Genomic DNA, 23,893 nt, shown 5'->3' on the forward strand with positions numbered 1-23,893 from the left:
CTCACTTTCCCTTAAATGTTCATTGACTTTAACAACAACACATTAGGGAATTTGGTTTATGCAGCTGTAAGTGAACTTCTCGCTAAGTCACAAAGCAATACAACCACTTCTCCTAAAGTAGTGTTGCTTTTGGTCCATTGACCAGTCAATCTGGTCAACAGAGCTCTTGTTCATGTCCAGTGCTCAGTTTCTTACTGCATTTAGATCTTCCAAATTATTAGAAAATAAACTAAAAAAAAATTTACATCTTGAAACAAACACTGCACAGTTAAAAAATAAGGGGCTCTAGCCAGCTTCAAGGTTACAGGTATATCATACTAAAAATGTCAGCTGTATTTCTGTATATCATTAAATTTTTGGAGTTAAATCTGGTGCCAGCATTAAACTAAATACTGTTTGGGTAGTTCAGATGGTTTTGAATTTGATGACAGTTTTTTTCATTCTCTAAATACCTCCCTGAGAAACTGTACTTGTTTTTAGCAACTTCACTGCCTCCAGAAATATGATCTTTGAAGATTCATACTGTTATGCTATTTTTATAAGTCTGTATAGTAAGCAGATAATATAAGAACATGAGAAGTGCTTCTTTATAATGTAAATTATTGGTTTTTCTGTCTAGATATGACACTGTAGGAAGCTTTTTAATTGTTAAAATATTTTTACTACCAGTTGAAGTAGGAAAATAATCCCAGAATGTATTATCTTTTCAGAGTCATGTTTGCCTAATCTGAAGCACCTATATTATAATTTACCCCTCAGTCTTATGTCTTTGTATTTTTTAATCCTGCCTGAATTATGTAATGACAGTTAAATATCACCCTTCCAAAAAAATTTTCACAGACCTGTACTGGACTGCACAATTCCAGAGTCCACAGTTTGTCCGAGCAGATCATACTGGTTTAGTCGAGAGCCATCTTCAGCCACAACCACTGACCTTGCTGGTTCCCGTGTCCATTCATACACAACCTCTGCTCTGGTATAAGCATCTAATTTAAAAGAAATACATTGCATTTGAGCTTTGCACTTTCTGTTGCCTTATGGCTTTATCAGAACAATGTTTTGACCAGTAGTTTGAATATTTAATTCTCTTTAATTATCTGTGGAAACCCACAACTATCTTACTGGAATTAATCTGTGGGAAATACAATTGACTTTTATAAAATTGCTAAATACCTGCTGTAGGGCTGGATTAAGTTTGGTCCTCAATGGGATGAAAATATTTCTCTCTTATATATTTCCTGCCTATGTAAAGGAGTGAGAGTGAGAAGTGGAATTTCACAAGCATGTAAGAACCCCAACCCTTTTTCTAACTTTTAGCAATTTTCAGGTAAGTTGAGCCCCAGACTTTTCAATTTTTCATAGTGTGATGTTATCTGGACCTCTGTAAGTCCTTCTCAGAGTGGCTTCAGTGATCTTCTCATCCTCAGCCTGGCTACAGCTCCCCATTTGGTCATGCCCCCATCACACTGCCCGTGCTGTAAAACAGGCCTAGCAGACATGTCTGAGGCTGCCTAGGAGAGAGTGCATTTAAAGCACGATTACTCTATTTTTTTTTTTTGCTTTCATTATTTCTGAGTAGTTCTCACACTCAAGACTTGAGTTTGGAACAAGGCAAAAGAAAAGCACCATGGGCTCTCCAAACCCAAGCAGTCTGGTATGTTACAGAGATAGTTCAGTACCATCTACATATGCCACTGAGGGCTTTGTGCTGTTATTTATGTTATTTCGGGAATCGAGGTACACATAAATATTTTTAATCCTAATTCCGTAGTAAAATTCTCCTGTCAGTTTGTGCAGTCTGGAATCTGGCAGCTCTCACTCAGAGTATTTGGGTGGGAGTTAATTGACTACACAGAGGCGTTTCATGTAATTCTTTACACCTAAAGAGTATCCAAAGGCATGAATGGGAATGAACGTGTGGCCAGAGCCTACATCAAGCTTGCACCCAACAAAGGCAGCTGAAGTCATATGCAACATCTTAGGGCATCCAAAATGACAGCAGGATTCTACCTACAACATGAGAATTTCCCTTTTTTCAGACTGACAAGCAGGAAGGGAAAGGGAGGAATCTGATTCACTTGACCTCATTTGTGAGTCAGCAATTTTGTCTTACCAGTGTAAGAGATAACAGCTAGTAATTGACGAGGTGGTTGGATAGAATGTGCTAGTAAATTAATTGCATGGCATTTGATTCTGCATTATTGAAGCTGAAGGGGGCTTCATATTTGCTAAGCACTGTAACTTACCTTGGAATATGTTTTTGGAATCAATGGCAAAAGCAAATCTGCATCTTAATAATTCTGACTTTAAAAATAATGGACACAGTAAACAGAGAAATTGATTTGCTAATCTAGTCACATAAAGACAGAAATAATATTAATTTTCAAGCATTTGTTCTGGAGTAGGAGAATATCTTGGAAGACAGAGGAGTGCTTTTCTGAGCTACTGAGAACAGCTGGATTGGGTTAAAAGGAAGGGAGTGCACTGGGCAGTACTAGAAATGAGCTGCCAGATTTGGTGCTCGATTCAGCTGCCCCCCTTGGCTTCCAGTTCACGTTGCATAAGCAGCAACACAGCCGTCTGGTCCTGTCACTGCTGGTTTCCAGAATGGACGCAGTTTTAAACTGACAATCAGATGTTTGTGGTAAGAGTTGAGGAGAGCATCTGCCTTTCTGATTTTGTTTTGCCAACATATGGCATTTTGTTTTTCCAGAATTTCTTTAGCATTTGTCACATTGAATTTACACGGGAGTAACCTCTAGCTTAAGCTGCTGTTCGGCAAATCACTTTAGCCTTGGAGCTGGGTCAAACATTTATTGGTCCCTACAGTATGGGCAGAGTCCACAGGAGATGTACAACTTCTTCATTGTGAGGCTTTTAGGAATCCAGCTCCAACAAGTGATGAGTAACAGTGGAGGATATAAAAAACCTCTTATCCAATTTAAACTAAAACAAATGGAGCTAGGCAAACACTACCTTGGGGAGCTAAGTGTTAGATTGTAGTCTGCACTTTAAGCATGGATTTTGTGACAATTAAATGCATTTTTCAGTAAATTTTCCAGTCCATTAAGATTATTATAGTTAATTGCTTTAGTTTGACAAAAATGTCCCAAACGTATTTAAATATGATTCTCACTTAAAAAGTGGCAATTAATTATAAGATCTGTTCTTTTTCTATGTATAACAGTGAGTCCCACTTTCATAACGTGCTTGGGTCCAGCCATTTGTCCTGTGGGAGATATTTCTATTTATATCAATAAATATTGAGAGAAATATTCTGTAACTTGATAATTATGGCATATGATCTGATGAGAAGGAAGGGATAGATCCAGCTTTAAGGGCTGTTTTAGACAGTGAATTCTTCATGCAGTGTTTGCAGTAAAACCGTGTTACAGAAGGAACTCCTCCCCATGAGGATACCAGATTAGGAGCTCATCTGAATTAGTGGGTGAATGCAAAGTTACCCTGAAAACTCCCTGATTTTGTCTAATGATCCTTCCAAGCATTTGGAGTTACTTGTTTTTCTAGGCCCAATTTAGGACAGCTGCATGGAACATTAGTGTTCAAACAAAAAAAAAATTTAAAAAACCTGTAAAACATGACAGTCCACAGCTGTACTCTGAGCTTAGAATGTCAGTTATTGCCTTTGAGTGGTGTAAGAAATGGCCTTTCGATAAAAAATATCAGTGATTTTTTTTGGTCAATTAAGAAAATTATGTGCATTATGAAAATATTTTTTTTAGGAAAAAAATCAATTTAGATACAAAAGATGCAGATACACTTGCATGTTTTTCTGCTGTCTTGTTCTTGCCTTCTGGTGCGGTTCTGGACTTTATGCAGATCCACATTATCTATCCCTTTTATTTAATAATTTCTGCAAATCTTAGTCATTTAACTGAGGCAAAGTCCTCAGTAATCTGGAAAGCCGTGCACTTTGTGAACGAAGAGTACACTAATCTGGGACAAAGTGAGCCAGAAAGAACTCAGTGTAGGAAAAGAATGGGAAATATTGTTCATACTAGGGAAGGTCTGGTATTTGGGCTATGGTTCAGTGATGCACAGATGTGGTGATACGTGTCTTGTCAAATCTATATAATTTAGTCTAGTAAGTCAAATTTGTTCAGAAACTGTTCCTGGTTTAAATTGTCATTAGCAGGTTTTTTGCAAGATTAGCCATCTCCCTACCTCGAAGTTCCAGCATGGAGCCCACAGGGACACTTTAATGAGGACATCAGAAGAAATTTGATCCTGCAGCCCAGATCTCACTGGGATCTCGGGTGCACAGATCTCTTATTAATCAAGAACCCACTGCAGTATCTGTCCTATTATAAGCTGGAGTAAAGCTCCCTCCCACTCCTCTCTGTTTCACGGGAGATTTGGAAAGATTTATTAGAAGTGCTCTAAGAAAACATTCAAGGAGTAAACTATTCTTGTCAGTTATACTCCAAGGTTGTATGAGCTTTTTGTTCTCTAAGCCTTATCTAGGAGATTAGCAGCTCTTTAAAAACAAAACACCAGTGCTGTCTCATGGCAAACATAGAGCTGTTCAGCCCAAAGTAAATTATCACCCTGTTGGGTACCATGTGAAGAATGAATTGTGTTTTTTGTTTGTTGACTTCTAAAATTGATCAAGCCACTAAGTATCCATTATCAGTGAAACGACCAATTTCTGTTAGAAAAAAAGTAGCCATTGAGGAAACAATTTGTACACTTCCATCTTCCATATATTTAACTTCCCTGTCTGTTAAATGAACTGTAGTAAATTAGTCTCCCTCCCCCCTTCCCTTTTTTTTTTTTTTTAAATTTAATTTCTAAAAATATTATGTTTAACCAAGTGTCAGGTTGGTTGCTATTCAAATTGAAATTTTGGGGAAAATTCTCAACTTACGAAAAGCTTTGTCAGTTATTGCACTGATTTCAATTATATGACTTTGTTCAGTATGTTCTCTCATCTAGGGCTATGTATGCTGCTGCAAGTGTAGGACTCTATTTAGAGATTTCTGAGATTTTTCACTTCCAAAAATGTTTCATGGTGTAATATGAGTATCTTCTAATCCTAGGAAAAATGTTGATCTAAACATACCGAGACTATGGTAGCAGAACTGTTTTCACCTAAACCAATTCAGTTATCCATGGAGTGTACTACTTTTCTTTAACTTTCGGTCAACTCTAGGTTTCAACAAAACAAAGCAACTGTAAGATTAACAGCATTTTCTATGTGACAAACTACTCTTCTAGCTATTTAAAGCACTGTCATTTTCATCTTTTGTGAATGTCCAGGCATCACATTGTAAGATATTTAAGACAAATAAAAGAGTTCCATTATATTAAATATATATATATTAAATATATATATATAAAATACATATAAATATACTTTATATTAAATATATATATATAAAAGAATAAAAATACAATCCTGACAAAACCGTGAAAAATACACAAGATTAAAACCTTGAGGTTTTCTCAGTTGCAAAACACTCTTTTAAAGTGGCCTAAAAAGGGAGAAACCTCAATTTAAAATAAACTTACAGCTTCCAAATTTCAAGGGGCAAGCATGTGCATCCATAGGAAAGTCTTCTAAATGCATTGGACATTCTGCTCTCACAGTCAATCTATAATGGATTAATGAGCAAAAGGATACATTTATTCTAGTTTCATAGAAATAGCGAATAGATTTCTATTAAGATACATAGCATAAGTATAGCACAGTACCTGTTATGTGATTCATAAGCAGTTACAAAGGGACCAGAATTGTCTGGCTAGGGGTACGACTGCTCTGCCCCTCTGCCCTTCCTCACGGTACATCAGAGGCAGTCTCAGGCTTCTAACTTGGTGTGAGTATTAAAATCTATTAGCAACTGCAATTGCTTCCTTGCTGCCATCATTAAATTGGCCCACTCTGGATGCTCAGACATTTGCTGAAATCATTTCATTGCTATCAGCTTGAGTGCGAACATGTTTCTCAACAAAAGAGATTAAATGAACTGGAAACAGTCACATACCACACATCAGCAAGGAGTGAACAGTAGTACTTGAATAGTAGGCAGAAGATTGCACTAAGGCACTTGTCTTTACAGTGAGGAAATAGAAATGTTTATGATCAAAAGAAGAGACACGTGTGAACAATATGCTGCCACGGTAGTGCTCCTGTGGATTAAATCCCTAACAGCTGAGCATTTAGAAAGACAAGAAAAATTGATTGACCTAGGCTTGTGTAGCTACCAGCCAAGCAGATTTTGCTTCAGTCTAGGCAGTCGTGAAAGATGTTGCACAACAAATTGAACATCCCAAATGCCTGGAGACTTTGTTTTCTCCAAACCCTTGCTCTGATTTTAAAAACATCTTTAAAATTTTTTAAAGAAAACTCAGTGTTTACCTGTGTACTAAGTTATCCATTTTGACTTGAAGTCAACAGAATCCCTTTATACCTTGTTTTGATTCCATGGGAGACATAAAGGGGGGATATGCAGCTCTATAGAGACAACATACCGTTCTTTTCGTTCTTTAATTTGTAGGTTTTTAATCCAGGATGTTTACATGACTGTATATCATCATTATTTCAAAAGGATTTATTAACTCAACTGGACAGGTAAAGTTCAGTTATCCATGAAGAGAATAATATATTTCCAATGAATGCTGTCAGCACAAAAATAATTTTTTCTCCTAACTTTCCAAATGCTTTAATCAATGGAACAAGAAATGTCTATTTTTATGCTGTCATGCTTTATAATCCCAAGCACAAGAAATATTAAGAATGGTCAATGAATTCTGTGTGCATCTGTTAGTTGTTAGAATCTGCTTTCTATGGGATCCAAAGATTAAAGACCCTTGCACACAATTTAGGAGTACAGATTATATTAAACTTTCAGGTTTTATTATACTTGCTTATGGAATCCTTGAAAGCAATGCCAAATTAAGATCCTCTGCAAACTGATGGATTACTAATACCATAAGAACTCTTTTAAATGCAAGCATTAAGACACATCCAAGGACTATAGAGGTAGCACAGCAGGAGAGGAAAAATAAACACTGCAAACAGCTCAGTTTGCCCATCATCTCAAGGTCTATTGTGAAAATAATTATTAAGCAGGAATCAAATTATGCTCAAAAAGGAACCAGTTTCCTGTCTGGAAAATATGCTTTCACAAGTTAAATTGTAAAACTAAATGAACAATGTAATTTTTAGGGCTCACCTCATTGTGTATAGCAACGTCCCATCCTCTGTAATTCGTAATAGTTTATTTGGCATCGTCATGTTATGAGCCACTGACTTCTTTCCATTGTGAAAAAAGGTATCAGGTGTCCAAATTTTGCTGGCCATTAAATTATTTAACCGGAGAACTGTCATAGGTCCTTTGAATTTTAATCTCTCATCTTTCCAGCTTTGGCGGAAAAATACATCTATAGTGTATTCCTACATCAATTCAGAAAAAAAGGGAAACACTTAGGATGTCATGTGTTGCAATATGAGAACTTGAAAAGTGTGTTCTTACCATTCCCTAGAAGCAAGATGACTATTAATGAAATTTGTCATAAGCAGAATGTTTATTTTCTGTATTACTTACAATGTACCTAAAGCTGGTTATTAAACAGTTACAGTATCATTACTGTGTTCAACAGAATAAACATCAGGAAGAATAGTATTTCAAAATTTGCACATGAGTTAGATATGATAAAATGGAAACAAAATAATTCACCCTTTTCCCACTTAAACTGTAATTTAAAGCTGCAGCTGGGTGGCCAGTATGCGTGGCACAGGAAATGTGTGTCAGAGTAAAATAAGCCTTGTGAGACCGGACCTTTTGTTCTAAAAGTCTCGTTAGCATAAACACGTAATCAACCTGCAGAAAGTTCACAGTTCACTAAAATTATGTGGTCTGATTGATGAGATGTGGAATGGTGCATTGAGCTAAATCATTGGACTACAAAGAGCACAAGCTGAGGACAGCTTTGGGCCGAAAGTTACAATCTGATTCCACATGGACTGGGCCAGTGCAGAGAGAAGCAGTGGACATGGGGACAACCAAAGCAACCAACACTCACTACAATATGAAAGAAATATGAAAGAAAGTAAGAAAGATATGTTGGAATATTTTACACAAAATATAGAGGTATGTGTGGTGAAAATGTGAAAAACTGAATGCAGTGCAATATAGCATTTTCCTAAGGAAAAATTCCGCCCTGACATGGGAGTTCAGTATGGGATTATCCTGCCCCTTCCATCTTTGATATTGTGATAAACATCAAAAGCAGTTATCTAAATGTGTTTCTAAATTACCCTGAATGAGACTCTTTTGGCTGAGAAATGGAACCTTTGCTGAGATGTCCCACCAATGGAGATGACAAATCCTGAAATAGAGAGAACTTCCGTGTGTGAAGGCACACAGAGCTATAAGGAAAAGAGCTGTCCTGATACACATGTGAGTAAAGAAGAACATTCAGGAAGGAGTATACAAAATGCCTCCACAGCAAATTCCTTTAGATTTGTGGTTTTTTCTTTTTAACAACCAGCAACACTCTATACTACATAAGCACTTTTGAGCTGTTTATTCCTTGTGCAACCATTAGCAAGAAAGAATGGTGATTCTTACTGATGTGTATTTTTCCTGCTTTTAGGGTATGAAATGCCTGAATAAATTTTTTGTTGACATGGAAATGTAGTTACGTGGGGTGTTATCATTTTGGGTTCATTTGGTGGATTTTTAAATTTAATTTTATTTTATTTATATCCCATACCTGTGAATCATTTGGGTGCATACTTAGTTGTATTTCCATTTTTTTAATCACTTGCTCAGTGAACTGCTGAAGCCTGAATTTATTCAGCTTCAGCGAAAGCAGTTTGCGCGTGTAACCAATTACTTGCTTCAGAATTTTGCTGGGTCATGGCGTTGAACTGTGACAAAATCCTGTCCCAGGTGTGCAGCAGAGTAGGAGAGAAGGAGGTGTAAAAGACAGTATCAATCATTAAAATTTTGGATTTCCTCCATGTTTTACTAGCACCAAAGAACATTTCCTCCTACACACATGGGAAAGGTAAAAGACATGCCCAGAAGGTGACATCATTTCAGCGTGCATGTTAGCCATTCCCTTTTTCTCTTTCAACTGCAAAGGAAGTGAGTGGGAGGTGGAATAGGTTGAGAAAAGAGAGTATGGCTTTTCACTTTATACAAACACAAGGTTCATTTGCTGGAAAAGGACAAGGAGTCAAAAAGATTTGATAACAGTCCTGACAGCTTAAGATAAAAATCAACTAAAAAGTAGCTGACAGGTCATGCCTGGCACAGACTGAATCTTTCCCTGTCCCAGGCCATCGCACTATATAGAATGAATTAATTTTGGCTGAGATATCTCAGCTTTTCAGCTTTCACTACCTGCTTTAGCATGTACATTAATTCTCCTCAAATGGATCCTGACAGACAGCTGATCTTTAGGGACAAGCCATCAGATACTCTGATTAGGGCTTTCTTCTACAGCAGGGGGGCATACAGAACAAGGGAGCAGAAGGATTTTCTCCAGACTGTGTACAATAGCAGTGGCCTCTGTTCAAACATATGAGTGAGATGGAAGTTGGAATTAATTCTCCGCAGCAGAAACTCTTCATTCCATAGTATGCAAGTTAAAAAAAGAAGATTCCTATCTGCAATTTGAATAAATTATATGGTATTGAATATTTTTAACACTTTGACTTAAATGTTCTCTAATTTATTCTTCTAATACCTCTCCCTGGAGATTTTTTATTCACAGACCACTCTGTGGTCTACATGAGGTGCTGTACAGGAAGATAGCAAGACAGATAATCATTCCTGAAAAGCTTACAGTACAGAAAAACTGGGAATGAAGGGTTACTAGAAAAAAAAATCTGTCTTTATGAAAAAGTTAATTTTAAAATGCTTCTTATTCCAAATAATACACTTCAAAAAAATTCACAAAAATGCCAATTTTTATGAGAACAGCCAAATAGCTGTTGATCAGTTCAATCCACCATGTGAACATGCCTGAAAACCTGCAAAGTTCTTCCATAAAAAGGTTTCATTTTAGAAAGTGCTTTTCTCCTGTTTAACTTTATTCACAAGTATAAGAACAAGCCAGGACAGTCTCTTTATAGAATAACAGGTTATGTCTATGCTGCTCTTAGAAGAGTGTATTGAGAGTGGGTAGGAATACCACGCACTCCCTGATTTATCCATGGAAGTGCCTCACTGGCTCCCTGCAAACAGATGGCTGAAGTGTGCCAGCATCTCAGCGTGGCTGTGCTTTCCTTACACTCAGTGTGAGCTGGAAGAGCCCCTGGCCAGCCTCAGCCCCAGCCCGGGCTCAGACACAGCACATCCTCCCTTTGCCTGCCAAAACCGCTGCTTGTGCAGCCTCCCGCACCCCACAGTTTGGGCTGCAACACAGGGGGAATCTGGGGAGCCCTCAGCTGAGGATGTCTGCAACCAACCTGTCATATGCAGAGGACTTTGCACTAAGTGTGCAGTGAAATTAATATAAACTCTGCATTCTGGTAAACTCTTTAATTTATCTTTCTGTCTCTGATTTCACACCTAGTTCCTCAAGCAAAAGATTTAACATGAGTAGGCTGCACATGTTACTTTTTATGGGAGGTGAGTAGGAGTTTTAGACTAAATACTTTTCTGTGAATTCTTTAGTTTTCAAAACATATGAACACTTGCCTCTGTGTTTCTTTGTCACACACTTTACTAAGAGGATGATGGGTTCTTTCTCCTGTTTAACTGACTGAAAAAGAGGAGCCAGTGTGGTATGGGTATCATGACACTGGTTGCAATTATAAATTTGACTGTAGTTTTATGAATGCTGTTTTCCGAGCAATCAAAAACTGGTGTCTTTTCATAAAGTTCACTTAGAAAAATAAACTTGTCTTGTAAAAGTTACTTTTTCTGGTTTTCCATTCCTTAATATTGTTTTGAGTAGTCAGAAACTTGTAATAACTTGGTGTTTAAGGCCCGTCTACATTTTTAGTTCAAATTAAGCAGCCGACAATTTTGTAGTAAGAAATGGTACTTGTTTCCTTTCCTCTAATTATTTTTTCTTCTTCTTTTTTTTTTTTTTTTTATCTTTCTTTTGGTAAGTGTATTTAGCTAAATGTAGCCAACTACAAGTTTGAACTGCTTTCATTTCTTCATTTAAATTAATAAGGATGTTTCTAGCATTCATACTAATACAGCATCCACCAGATACTGGTGGCTGCAGACCAGGCTTTCCCTCTCAGTAGCAACGTCCTTGTGCAAACCTCATTTATATGCAAAATTTTAAGTACCTCATCCGTATTTCTACACAACTCTTAATATCTCTTAAGACCAGGGCTCACAGCATCTTCATTCAGTTTTCTGAACTTCTCCATTCCCTGCAGTTATCTAGCAATTTGATTTTAATATTCATTCCGTAAAGAAGTGACACTAATTCTCTCATTAATCTTCTCTTCTCTCTTTAGCAGCCAAGATCTAGGAAATTCACTTTCCATTGATCAGTAGCTTTTAATATAAAAATACAGGTTAGACTGTACAGATGTCATACCGTAGGCGTGTTAATTGTGTTTTAAGATGATCATCTTTCTTGGCAAATTGGATCAGTGATGTGCCAGCAAGGACCTAAGCAATCACTCTCAGAAGAATACTGATCCAAACCCTAATGCATTTCATAATATATTATGTAGCAAATATAAAGTCTGTTAAAACATGTTATTAAAGTCACTGAGGCTTCTAATTTCAGGGCACTTAAATGCAGGGACAACAGCAGGAATGGTAGCACATAAAAGCTGATGGCATTTTTGGATCAAGGGCTTAAAGAAAGCCCAGCCTTAAAAGGGGTAAATAAGTTATTGCATAGATCTTTCATCCTCCAAATTAAAAAAAGAGAAAATGAGTGCTGTAGAAATATAGGCCATCACTTACCATATCATGGTCTGAAACAGGCCCAAAACTGGTGACGAAGATGTCAGTTTTCACTTCAGTTACACGCTCTGATGAAGCAGGAAATTATGACAGTGAGTGACTATCAACAGTCTTCATTAGATCTAGCCACTACCAATTCTCACAATAAATAGGAAAATTACTGGCTTTGATTAGCCATTCTGAAATTGGTCTGCAATATGGGCCTGGTAATTTAATGCTTCTAGATGTAATTTCACAGTCAGTATTGTCAGCAACAGTTTTTTTATTAGAGGTTTTCCACAGAACTTTTTGAGATGTAACAGTACAGCAGCTGCAGTTATGCTGTTGTGGAAATCTTTTCACTATTTGATAAATCATCTTGTCTGACACTATAACCAGTGCTCTATAATCTCACTGGGTACTCAGTTTCTGGGAAAACTAAAATAAGGTCTCTAATAATTAACCCTGGGCTTGCGAGTTATGTATTTTGTATTGGGACACAAGAACACAGAAGAAAGAAGAGAGAGAATACATTATGGTGTATACAAACATGAATATACTTTATTGGTATGAGTTAGAAATGGCTGTATTACCCTTTAAGTCAATAAACAAAAAGGAGTTTAAACTTTTCCAAATAAACATCAGCTAAACTTCCCTACTGAAATAATCTGTGTAAATGTTTTTTGAAAGTGAGCTCTCCAGTCCTATAAGCCTCAATGATAGATTCGTATAAATAATACTTCAGAAATCTGTAACATGTACATAACACAGATTATATGTATATGCTGTATCATGCAGCTGGACTCCTCTGTGGTTTCCAGGATGTACATTTGCTCCATGGCACAATGCCTTTGGACATTTCAGAAGAAACTAGTGACTTTAGTGGTCACAGGTGTTGAGACACCTAAACTGGTGTTGACCTCGAGAAAGAGATCAAACATCTGACTTCTGTAGATGGACTGGCAAAAGAGCCTTTGAGAAAGACCCAGGCTTCACCTCCCCCCTTCCTCTCCTCTCCCTCTACACACACACAGGATCAGTCACTTCTGAGCATACTGGTATTTTATAGGGCACACACAGCAAAATATTCACCCAGGATGGCATATATCAAAATAACCCTGTTGAATTAAATATAGCTGCAGGCAGTAACACCACCTGGAGGCAGGAATCCAAGCAGTGTTGAGTGGAGCTAACCCCATCAGCTTTCCAAAGTTACGGTGACATAAGTCTGAATGCATTTACTGAATACATTTACTATTGTGATTCACGAGTCAGCATGGGGATTTTGGTAGAAGTTTCAAATGTGTGCGTTTCTGAAATAACTTTCAAAAAATAAATAAATTGAGCAATCTGGAATATTAAAAGTAATCCTAAAGAAAATACAATAGTACATGTATAGTAAGCAGACATGCAGCAGACAAATTTTTTCTAAGACTAATAAATATATATGTAGCTATTTGTATAATGTTATTTAAATATTGTAAAATAATTAATGAAACCCCCCCTAATTTAATACAACCCTCTGAATTCGAAAGACTTTGACCTGCTTAAATATGATTTAATTCATCTGACAAGAAAATTTAGACTGAAGGGAAATAAAATAAGGAATCAGCATTAAGCAGCCAGTTACAATATACATTTCTGTATCTGTGCAAAAGTTCTAATAAGAATCAGTGTTCCACAATGCTCATACAGGTCTTTCACTTTCATTCAAAAAAAGTGTGCAACTTCTAAATATATGAAAACAGAAAAGAGTTCATATAAATATCTAGTATAGATACAGTAAAATATAGGAGACACAGCAAAAATCAAGAAGTAATATTAGATCTGATTCTACTGTCAATCTAGAAATGCAGTGGATGACCCATAATCTGTTAATAAATTAATGCAAAAATTATGCGGTATCAATATTAATCTTCAGGACTCATAAAAATGATGAAATTTCCAATTTATTATTCACAATCAAGGAAAGTAAAATACTGGGTTGTGGATGAGCTGCTTAATATTATTTTTGTTCTTTATATCTGTGACTGAGACATGTACAAAGTACAGTGAGTATTGAGAAAAGCACTGGATAGGTGAAATTTCCTCCTTAGGTGTCCAATTGAATTAATATGGGACCTCATTGTTGCTTACAAACTTTGCAATTGACTTAAAGAAATTTCAGTATTTTCTTGACATCTAGTGGTCTCTGGACTTAAAAAAGTTCATGGTGAGAATTTGACTTTCTGGAACTGAAAAAGGCATATGGTTGTTCAGAAATTACTTGGCTTGAGAGGAAAGGATTCTGTCTTTCAACCCATCACTGTCACAAAACTCAAGAGGCTATGGTCATGTATGAAATAGTGGGCAGAAAAAGGACATGGAGATTTCACAGGGTCCAGTAAAACTTTGCTGAATGGACTCCAGCTACCAAATCCAGCTGCCTTTTCTTAAGACTGAGAAACTGATACCATCCTGTAATCTATTGGCCTTTTAAATACTGAAAAGTGAATCTCAAATAGCTTTTATATCTTTCATGCTTCTTCTCCACCCCTCTGTCTTCTTTCTTCTGAGGCACTTTGGGAGAGAGAAGATTCTAGAAGCTCTTCAGACGCAAAAGGATGCTCCTTAAGAGTCCCAGCTCTGAGCAAGGCTCTATTTAATATGATTCAGCTGGTTTGCCTTTCACAAACACAGAATATGCTCTTTGAGTCAGCAGCAATCCATGTTGTGCTATCCTCAATTCTGGCTTTGGGAGACAGGTAGTCATAGAAGAGAGGCTGAAGCTTAAGGAAATCACTTGAGGACACAAAATAGAGACTTAAGACTTTTGCACCAAGGAGGAAGATTTCCAAGGTAGTGAAAAAATAAGCAATGCTTTTTATTTCTATATGATGTTGAAAATAATTTAAGTGGCATGTAAATCACATGAAAATTAGAAAATTCAGATTGTGAACTCAGAAGAGATTGTGTTATCTTCACACTGATTACACTTTTGCAGTGCACCTAATCACTTCAAATGCAGATAAACCAATATACAAACCACCAATTTTTTTTTTCCTTTGGTGTGTACCTCACTTTCAAGACCAATGAAAAAGTGTGTATCAACACAGAAAAAGATTAGCCACTCCAAAATCATATGGAAGTTTTGAAATTTTTGTTTACTGTTTTACTAATTAGATGATTCAACTGTGCTTTGTTAAGTGCTTCAGAAGTTGTGAGTCATTCCTGCACAGGACATGTGTTTACTCATACAGTTAGGATATATATTTAGAATCAAGGTTATCCATGTTCAATTTGCATCTTGATTATCATGGGAAGGCTTAAATTGTGCTTCAAATGCTCAGAACGCATTTTTCAGGAACCACAAATCTTGAGTTATATTCAAAAGCTTCACTGAGAACTAGAGAAAAGTCTTAGTCATTGACCAAAACAGGCACAGGTCAGGAGCTGGCTGGATTGCTGAAGAGAAATCCAGCAGTTCTAAAGATGTATTAAGTATGTCTCTTGATCATGCTGTCTATCTCATGAACCAGTAGTAAGTAATGTAGAGATATCTGTAGAACATGTAACTATTTAAGTAAGACACCCTAAGGAAATTATTAATGACTTACTGGTTTTACTATAAGGCAACCACAGGGTCCGAGTAGTTACTGAGCAGCAAAAAAGCAGATGAATACCACACCCAGACACTCTGGAATACAGCTTTAGGCAATTGATCCACGTACAGCTACGAAAGCATCAGTCAACATCAACTGCTGTAATTTTACTGTTCACAAATACCGTGTTTTGCTAATGATGCTAGACTCGCGTAAACTCAAAATTAGTAACAATAAATATTTTGATTTAAACTCCCAGGGATCTCATTATTGCTAGAATTGTGACTGGATTATAAACTGAGAACAAAATAAGAAATACAGATTTATTTAAACAGCAGGAAATAAGCCTATTTATCAGGAGAGACCATACATTAACTGTTTTCCTTTATGACCTGTTGGTATTTGAGCACAAGGCTTATTTGAATTCCATGTTTTAGTGGTTTAAGTTAATTCCGTTTTTTGGTAATGCAATTGTTCTTCCTGCATGTCTTGTGTACGTCTGTGCTACAATTATTAATATGGAGGAGACTTTCTTCTGGCTTTGAACAAAAGGACTTTTGATACCTGAGACTAATCAGCCCATCTGTGTCCTGTGAACTGTTTTGATTGAAGAACCACAACAAATACACTCATAGGAATTTTGTGCTGCTGCTTTAGTAAGAGTAGAGACCAAAAGGGAGAAGAGGGAGCCATCCTGTGACCGCCCACTGCAGCCTGCGCTGGATTTACTGGGACTTGCACATGCCAATTAACAGCTCAAAACTGTATCCTACCTACCTGCTCATATCCTACCTACTTCCCTACTCCTTAATTAAATCAATTTTCCTAGGATTTTCTAACACTTTTTACAGTTGTCTTTACATTAGTGTGGTGCCTACAGAGTGGAAAAAAAAGACCATAATCAGCCCCTTCAGTTTTACAAAGTGTAGCATCTGGTCCTTTACTTACAGAATCATGTGTAGGGGGTGAGGTCTTTTCATTTAGAGGAGGAACACTTAAGTTTAATTTTGGTTATGCATACAAACAAAACCCTTATTTTCCCTAAACTTTATATTAGTTCAGATATGTTAAAATAAAATACAATTTCCATTTGGACCTCAATAACCAAGAGGAAATTTTATCATGTTTATGTGTAATATTCTCATGCAACTGAATCTTAAAATTTAATTAACATGTGAGGTTCATTTTCCCATCCCTTCCACTCTGCAGAAGTAAAGAATTGCCTGAGATTGACTGATGTTCCACTTAAGGGCAGTCCCACTCAATTTTGATAAACATCACACAGGAAACATCAATAAATACCTTTTACTAATAGCATAAAATAAGTATAATTCTGTTCAATACTCAAGTTGATAATCTACTTGGGGTGATCTACTGGGCATTCAACCCAACAATAAAACCAAATTTAATTCAGGAAGATTCTGGTCTGTCAAATCAATCAAACCATTGTTGTTTGTTCTGTATTAACCTTTCTACTACAAAATCCCTCTCAAAGGGATAAGCCACATTTACCATTATTCTATTTTAAAAGGCCCCAGAGCATGTGGTATCCTTTAGTTTTAGGGAGAGGAGATGTGCTATGAAAACGTGAAAGTCTTAGAAAATCTGTAGCTGCCCCTGATCTCATGTTAATGAATCTCATCACCAAATACAACCTGCCCTAAGTAAGTCTTCCCTGTCTCCACTGTGGCACTTCAAATCTGCTGTGGTGGCAACCGAGGGATCATCTTTATGCCCCACATGAAGACAACCCTGAACAGGGAATGGTATATACATTTACCTGAGGAACCTATTTTTCCCACCCTTTTTCATTGCTCTTCAATTCTTTTAACTCCTAATCTAGACACAGCGCTTCACTAGGAGACATCACTACACACTGAAGTGAATTTTTTTTCTTATTTCACTCCTTCCCAGCACATTTGATCCTTCATTTTTTTCAGGACTGTGTATTTGAATAGAGATCAGCATCTTTATTATTTAAGCCATTTTGATCACTTCTAGTTCTACAGTCCAGGTAGTTCCCACAGAAAATTATGCCATTACCTCAATGACTTCCCTTGGTTTTTTTCCCCCTAATGTCTGGCATGATTTCCTCTTTTCAGCTTCAATACGTTACTCTCTGCAAATGCTCCTCCTTGCTTTTTGTAAATGATTATCCTCTCATAGAGTCAATAGGTGTCCTCTAGTATGATTCACAACATTTTTACATTTATTTTGGAAATTCTATTTTCCATGCATAAATAACTAAATGTAACTACTTGTTCATGTTTATGGATGGGTACAACAGATGCTATTTCCTAGCAGTGTCTAAGTGACTAAGCCCACATACGAAGGAAGAAAAACAAGTAAATAACATAATTTATATCAATAATTATTGATAAGAAATGCAAATGTGCTAATGCATAATATGGTGTTGCATGCTCTTTTAAAAAAGAATAAGATTAGTTTTATCAATGATGTCTTTTTTTGAATAACAAGCATATTCAATCACTATAATTTTTCCTTGTGGGTCACCAACTCCATTGTTTTATATTCTGGTTAATGAGAAATAATTCCTTCTTTCCCCCTTGTTTAATGGTAAAAAGTTCAGAGTTTCTCATTTCATTTCAGATATGGCCTTATTGGGTTATCTGATGAATGATAATTTCCATTCCCATACTTTTTATGGAGCATATATGAATTTTAGTTTCCCTTTTGAAGTAATACCTCAAAAGAAGATATTAAAAAAGGCAAGGGTGGAGTTCATTTTAATCTATCACTTATTCTATGCATGCTCAAAGAGGGATTCAAAATTCAGCACCTCTAAATTTTTCATTATCTTAATGCTCCACCTTTTACCCTGGCTTTCTCATGAATACACACTATAGCTCCTACAACGAATCTTTGTAATGAGATCTCTCCAGAAGGTTGTTCTTGGCTTCATGGTACCTCATGAGCTGCACCAGAATAGTTCTACCAAACAGTGAAACTGTTCACCACACTAACAGGATGCTTGCAAATTTGAAATTGAGAAATATCATGGTGTTTATTTCAAAAAAGGATTAATTTAGTCCTCTAAATAAGTAGAGTCAAGATCAAGATCAAACCCCTTTCACAATTCATTACAATTCTTCAGTAACAAAAGATACCTTTTCATCAGTGAATTCTTCATGCATACACATAATGGCAAGGAAGGAAAACCAAAAAATCTTACTGAAGAAATTCTATCATCTCCCTTTTATCCCATAGGTGAGAAATAAATTGGTCTCTTTTCTGTTTCTGTTCCTGTTCGTGCACACAATTTTGTTTCTGTAGGTGTAGAGATTTGTAAAAAGTGCACTACAGGAGGAGAGGTCGTACTGGGATAACCAGAGTTTTCAGCAATGTGCCCTTTTCCGTAAGACAAAGTAACTGCACCACACATTGTTTTACCTCATCTGCTGTATCTCAGAAGGCATAGAAAGAACAAAACAGACATTTTGGATGATTGGAAAAGTGCTATAGTGCACTCAGTGATACACAGATTTACACTGTTCTTAACAGCATAACATTTATCAACGTAATATATAAGGAGGCTGTCTGGTCTCTTAAATTCTCAAATAGCTACATTGCAGCTAATATGGAAGGAATGAGTTTTAGAGCTAATTCTATATATCTAAAACTGCTGTAGCATTGGTAGATTTCTTAACTTTTGCTTCAGAATGGATAAAGACTGTGTTCTGATCAAAATATTTAACAAGAAACCATCACTTATGTTGGGAAGAAAAATGAAACCACTGCTTTTCCATACATTTTAAAATTTCCAGTAACAAGTCGTGATATCATGGAAAGCTATTGAACTTCCGACTCCAAAACCCATGCTACATTTGATATATTGATTTCGATTTCTCACGGGATATTTTTATGCATGGAACATTCCAGAATACATTTCCCCGTTATACCAAGGATCTAAATCAACTGTCACAATTGAGTCATCCTGAGGTGCTTCACTCATATTTAGATTTAGATACCTGAGGAAGAAGGTATTGAAGATGTGAATTTCCGAATTCCTGAGCACATCCTTTATTATAAGTTGCTACCAGGACTGAAAACATCAGCCTAGGTATTTGTCTCTAGTTTTTGAGATCTATAATTTATATCTTTTGAATAATGCCTTATACAATAGTTAAAAGAGTAAATCTGTTTCTTACTATACCTGATTTAAAACATTAATTTACTGCCCACAATTTAATCAGATGTGGAATTATTTTTTAAAGCCATGGTACTCTTATTTCTCGTGTTCAAAGCTAACAAACATAAGAGAGAAATTTGCTGAACTGACACTGTGAAAATATAGTATACTGTGAAGGAGGAAAATTGTGATATTTGAGGTTCTTGGTTACAGGCAGGAACAGGCAACACAGTTCAAAAAAGGAAGGATGCAAAGATTATTCAAACTTCTCTAACCCTTAAAGAAATTACTCAATTCTTCCTTCTCTCCAACCCATATTTCCCATCACTCACTGTTGCTTTCAAAAGCCATACAAATTGCTATGTAACTTTGTGAAGAGATTAATTTCCTTTCTGTCAGGAGTAAATTTTAACTCGACCAGATGATTCTTTCATGAGTACACTTTTGAAGTCTGCATTCAGAAACATATAGATAAAGACACAGACATAAGAGTTTATACTGATGTGCTTAGTTCTCTAAATTGCAATCCAGAGAGTTAGAGAAAATCCTTTCCCTGCATCTCCCTTTGTTTTCTCTTCTAGTATCTGTTAAACAAATCAAAATAGCTATAAAACTCATATAGGAAATCATCATATGCTCAGATTTTTCTTGTAGACATGTACCAGACTCTACAAAGTTTACAGAGTCTCATTTATTTATTGTCTTCTGAGCTTTATTTACTGTGATAGAGTAGCTGACTGAACTCTACAGTTCCATTAAACAAAGAAAAAAGGAGCATTTATCTACCCTAGGTCAAGGCTTCACAAGAAAGCAGGCAATAATACTGGTAGAAAAAAGTGAAAAATTACTCTTTTGTTGTATATTACCTGAAATTGCACACAAAGATTTACAAACCAAGACATTTTTTTATGTGTTAATTAATACTTTTTGAACAGAATTTTATCTTTAGCCATTCCTCAAAATCAGTGAAGTCAATTTATTGAGGAGCCTGGCTCACAATTCAATAACAGCTGCAAGATGGTAGCCTCAAACCACAGAATAACCTTACGCTTAATTACCTTCCATTTCATCCACACAAGATGATACAAGAATTCTTAATGCAATACCCCCTTATATTGCAGTTCCTCTGAGAGTGATTAAAGGAAAACAATCTGAACTATATTTTTGTGGGGTTGCTCTGTTTTATTTTACCTGAAGGGTCCAAAAGGGAAAAAAAAAATCTGAAAGAAGTAAAGCCAACCTTTACATGCACTGGAAAGAACAGATTTGTAGATTTGTGCTTGTCTGTTTAGAATTTCCATGTTTGTGAACAGTAAGCTTTTAAGACCCAATTTTGGGAACATGTCACAGTAGAACAACTCAAAGAGTGAACACAGAGATGTTGATGAAGACCAGGCTTTGTAACAATGTTTTTATAAAGACATAATTGCTATGTGGTTTTATGCCTTTCTCAGGATTCAGCACCAAGTGCAGAAAAATAAATGCATTTTTACCAAACTGTGAAGAAAAAAATGTTACAGAAACAAATCGTTGCATACCTAAGTAGAAAAAAAAATCTTAAAAACTTCTCTGAGACAATCTACTAGATTGTATCTAGATTGATACTTTCACTTTAAAAAGCCCAATACATTTTATGAAAATAGTCATAGATATATGGGCTATTTAGGCCTCATTCATGAACTTGTCATTTGTCAGGTCACAGGTTGCATTTTTTTATCTTTTATTCTTTATACATTCAAAGTTTTACTACCCATTCAGCAGTCTTCTTGAATTGCAAACCATTTTCTTCTTTTAGGTACAAGTGTGAGAAAACCAAGTATGTGAAAGACAGGGAAGGCATGGCTTTTGGGAAAAAAAAGCTATGTATCAGCATTACTTTATGTATATATATAAACAGAATTTAAATAAGTATATTATGGAAAAAATAATAATGTTTTAACTGATTTTTTATCCAGCATGTAATACTGAAAATCATAATACAACACACCTCCCAGTCCTGGTCTCAAGCGGTTGTCGTAACCATCCAGAAGACGATCCAATATTCTGGTGAACACTGTGGTGTTGTCTTTAAGTTCATCTTGTGATGAGGTTTGTCCGTAGCTGAAATACACAACAGTTAACACTGAAAAACAGTAATCCACCAATAACCTTAGAAAATGGTAATTCCAAAATCCATTTAATCTCGCTTACACTAGTTTATGGTCACATAACCTCCTCCATTTAACAAGACTAGTGCTTTATAGAGTTCTTGCACGATTACATTTTCTCCTTAAATTGTAAGTTTTTAAAAATCATTAAAAAATCAGTGCCCCTCTATAAATGGTGAGCAAGTAGAATGTTAGTTCCTTAATGTTTATCTCATTACTCCTTAATGTTTATAATGTGCTAATATGTGTTTTTCTCAGGAAAATGCTCGTTTGTCAGCAAAGAGTAATGTGTTTAATTCATAATAGCTATAAATGGTTTGCATACAAAGAAAGATACAGTAATTTAGAACACTGAAAAGTACTGACAAAAATAGAGATATCTTCTTTTTAAATATAGAAGTAGATCGAGTGAGTGTGCATTTTCATAGATCGACATATAATTTTGCTTTTATTTCTCATTTTTTGGTAGCAGTTATATTTGGAGGAATATCCCCATCTTTGCCTTTCAAATGCGTAACAAAACCATCTGTTGATATGAAAATCTCTCGTCTATAAAGCTTCCCTTAAAGATACCTATGTATGTCTCTAACTCAGTCAAAGGTCCTGAAATTTTACTTGAAGAAGGATAAAATTAAAACTCTTTGAACTCAGCTAACAAAATCTAAACTTCCGTCAATACAAATCAGAATTAAATCCTTAGGTTTAAGGGTTTCTGTCTGCTGTAGATGACACAAGAATCAACCTCTTTCTTAAATCTGAGACCTTTACCTTTACCTTTACCTTTACCTTTTACCTCTGCCACAGATGATTTTTTTAATCATAGATTACATGATAGATTAAATCCTAACCCAGTAGAGGTTTTTCATTCATTGCTGGGAAGACTTCCATTACAAACAAGTGGAGTCATCAGGGCTAAAAGCTGCTTTTCAAAACATCATTTTGTTGCACACATTACTACTGAACTGGAGAAACAGTGCAGCACCAAAACTTCTTCTTAGGATCAGGTCTAGTGACAGAAGTGATTCTTCCACTGGTCAGCCTGTCTCCATTCAGAGTACATGGTTCTTGGTGCCCTGCCAGTCCTTCCTGCTCTAACCACCAAAGACTTTCTCAGGAGGAATATGATGCTACATGAAATGATCAGGTTCTGTTAAACTATGAAATTATTTTTCTGTGTGCTGCATCAGTCAGACATCTTTTGTGTATCCTACGCTTACATTCCACTTGGATCAAATACAGAGAGAAGGAGGAAGGATACTCTGAATATAGGTACTCTGGAAATGCTTCCAAGTTTATTTTGCAGCACAGGTTTAAGTATTTAACACTATAAATTTAAATCAGTTTCAGCACTGACATCCACAGAAGTTTTAATAATTTTTGGTTTATTTCCATAGGGTGTGATATTTTAATGCATATAAATCACTATTTCCAATTAAAAGGCAAAATCCCTAACAGTTTAAAAAAAATATTATGAATTTCCTCTAACCGTATCATACAACTTCACTTAATAAAAAAATAAATTGATTTATATTTATTGATCATACCTACAGTTGAATTTCAAGTCACACATACTAATTTTTTTTATGATTCCTCTGTTACCAAATAACAAGTTCTTCTGCTGTCTGTAGCCAGCATTTTATCTTTTAAAGGATCTTTCCTCAAAAAGCTTCCCCAGAATTTCAACACAGGACCTTCAGTGGATTAAATTTTATATTAACACTCATTGTCAGAAAAAAAGCTGCTCTTTATACATATCTCAAGGATATCAGAAGGTCATCAGTATTAAGGTGGAAAAAGGACACAAAAACACTTCAGAATGTTAATGGTAAATAAATGAGTATGTTTGTGAGGAGGCATCAGTAAAATGGGCTGGAGGCAGCGCAGTTGGATATTATGCACCACTTCCATGCTGGGAGTCACATTTGTCAGTGCCCTCACCTGTTCTTCCCACCATTTTAACAAAGGTAAAAAGCACCATGAGGGCTGGGTTTAATTGGCATATGAGGGCTGGGTTTAATTGGCATATGGTCACAACAGGAAGATTCTGAACATTTATGCACATGTGGGGTAGACTGTAACTCCAGAGTGATTGTGACTTTTCATTCAAACCACGTATTAAAA

General features: G+C 36.0%; 1 protein-coding gene across 3 annotated transcripts in view; it reads right to left on the bottom strand.

Moving 5' to 3' along the window:
• GABRA1 (gamma-aminobutyric acid type A receptor subunit alpha1) overlaps positions 1-23,893 on the bottom strand; it is a 43,020-nt gene that overhangs the window by 14,872 nt on the left and 4,255 nt on the right. For all 3 annotated transcript variants that reach the window (XM_042025428.1, XM_042025429.1, XM_042025430.1), the window contains exons 3-7: positions 21,613-21,725; positions 11,916-11,983; positions 7,197-7,417; positions 5,533-5,615; positions 843-986 (exon numbers count right to left, since the gene is read on the bottom strand). In XM_042025428.1, coding sequence (XP_041881362.1) covers positions 843-986; positions 5,533-5,615; positions 7,197-7,417; positions 11,916-11,983; positions 21,613-21,725 — 629 coding nt within the window. The remainder of the gene's footprint in view (positions 1-842; positions 987-5,532; positions 5,616-7,196; positions 7,418-11,915; positions 11,984-21,612; positions 21,726-23,893) is intronic.

Source organism: Corvus kubaryi, unplaced genomic scaffold (assembly GCF_017639235.1).
Source record: "Corvus kubaryi isolate FWS band 111438036 unplaced genomic scaffold, C.kubaryi_AGA036_p1.0 37270, whole genome shotgun sequence".
In the NCBI taxonomy this organism is placed as follows: domain Eukaryota; kingdom Metazoa; phylum Chordata; class Aves; order Passeriformes; family Corvidae; genus Corvus; species Corvus kubaryi.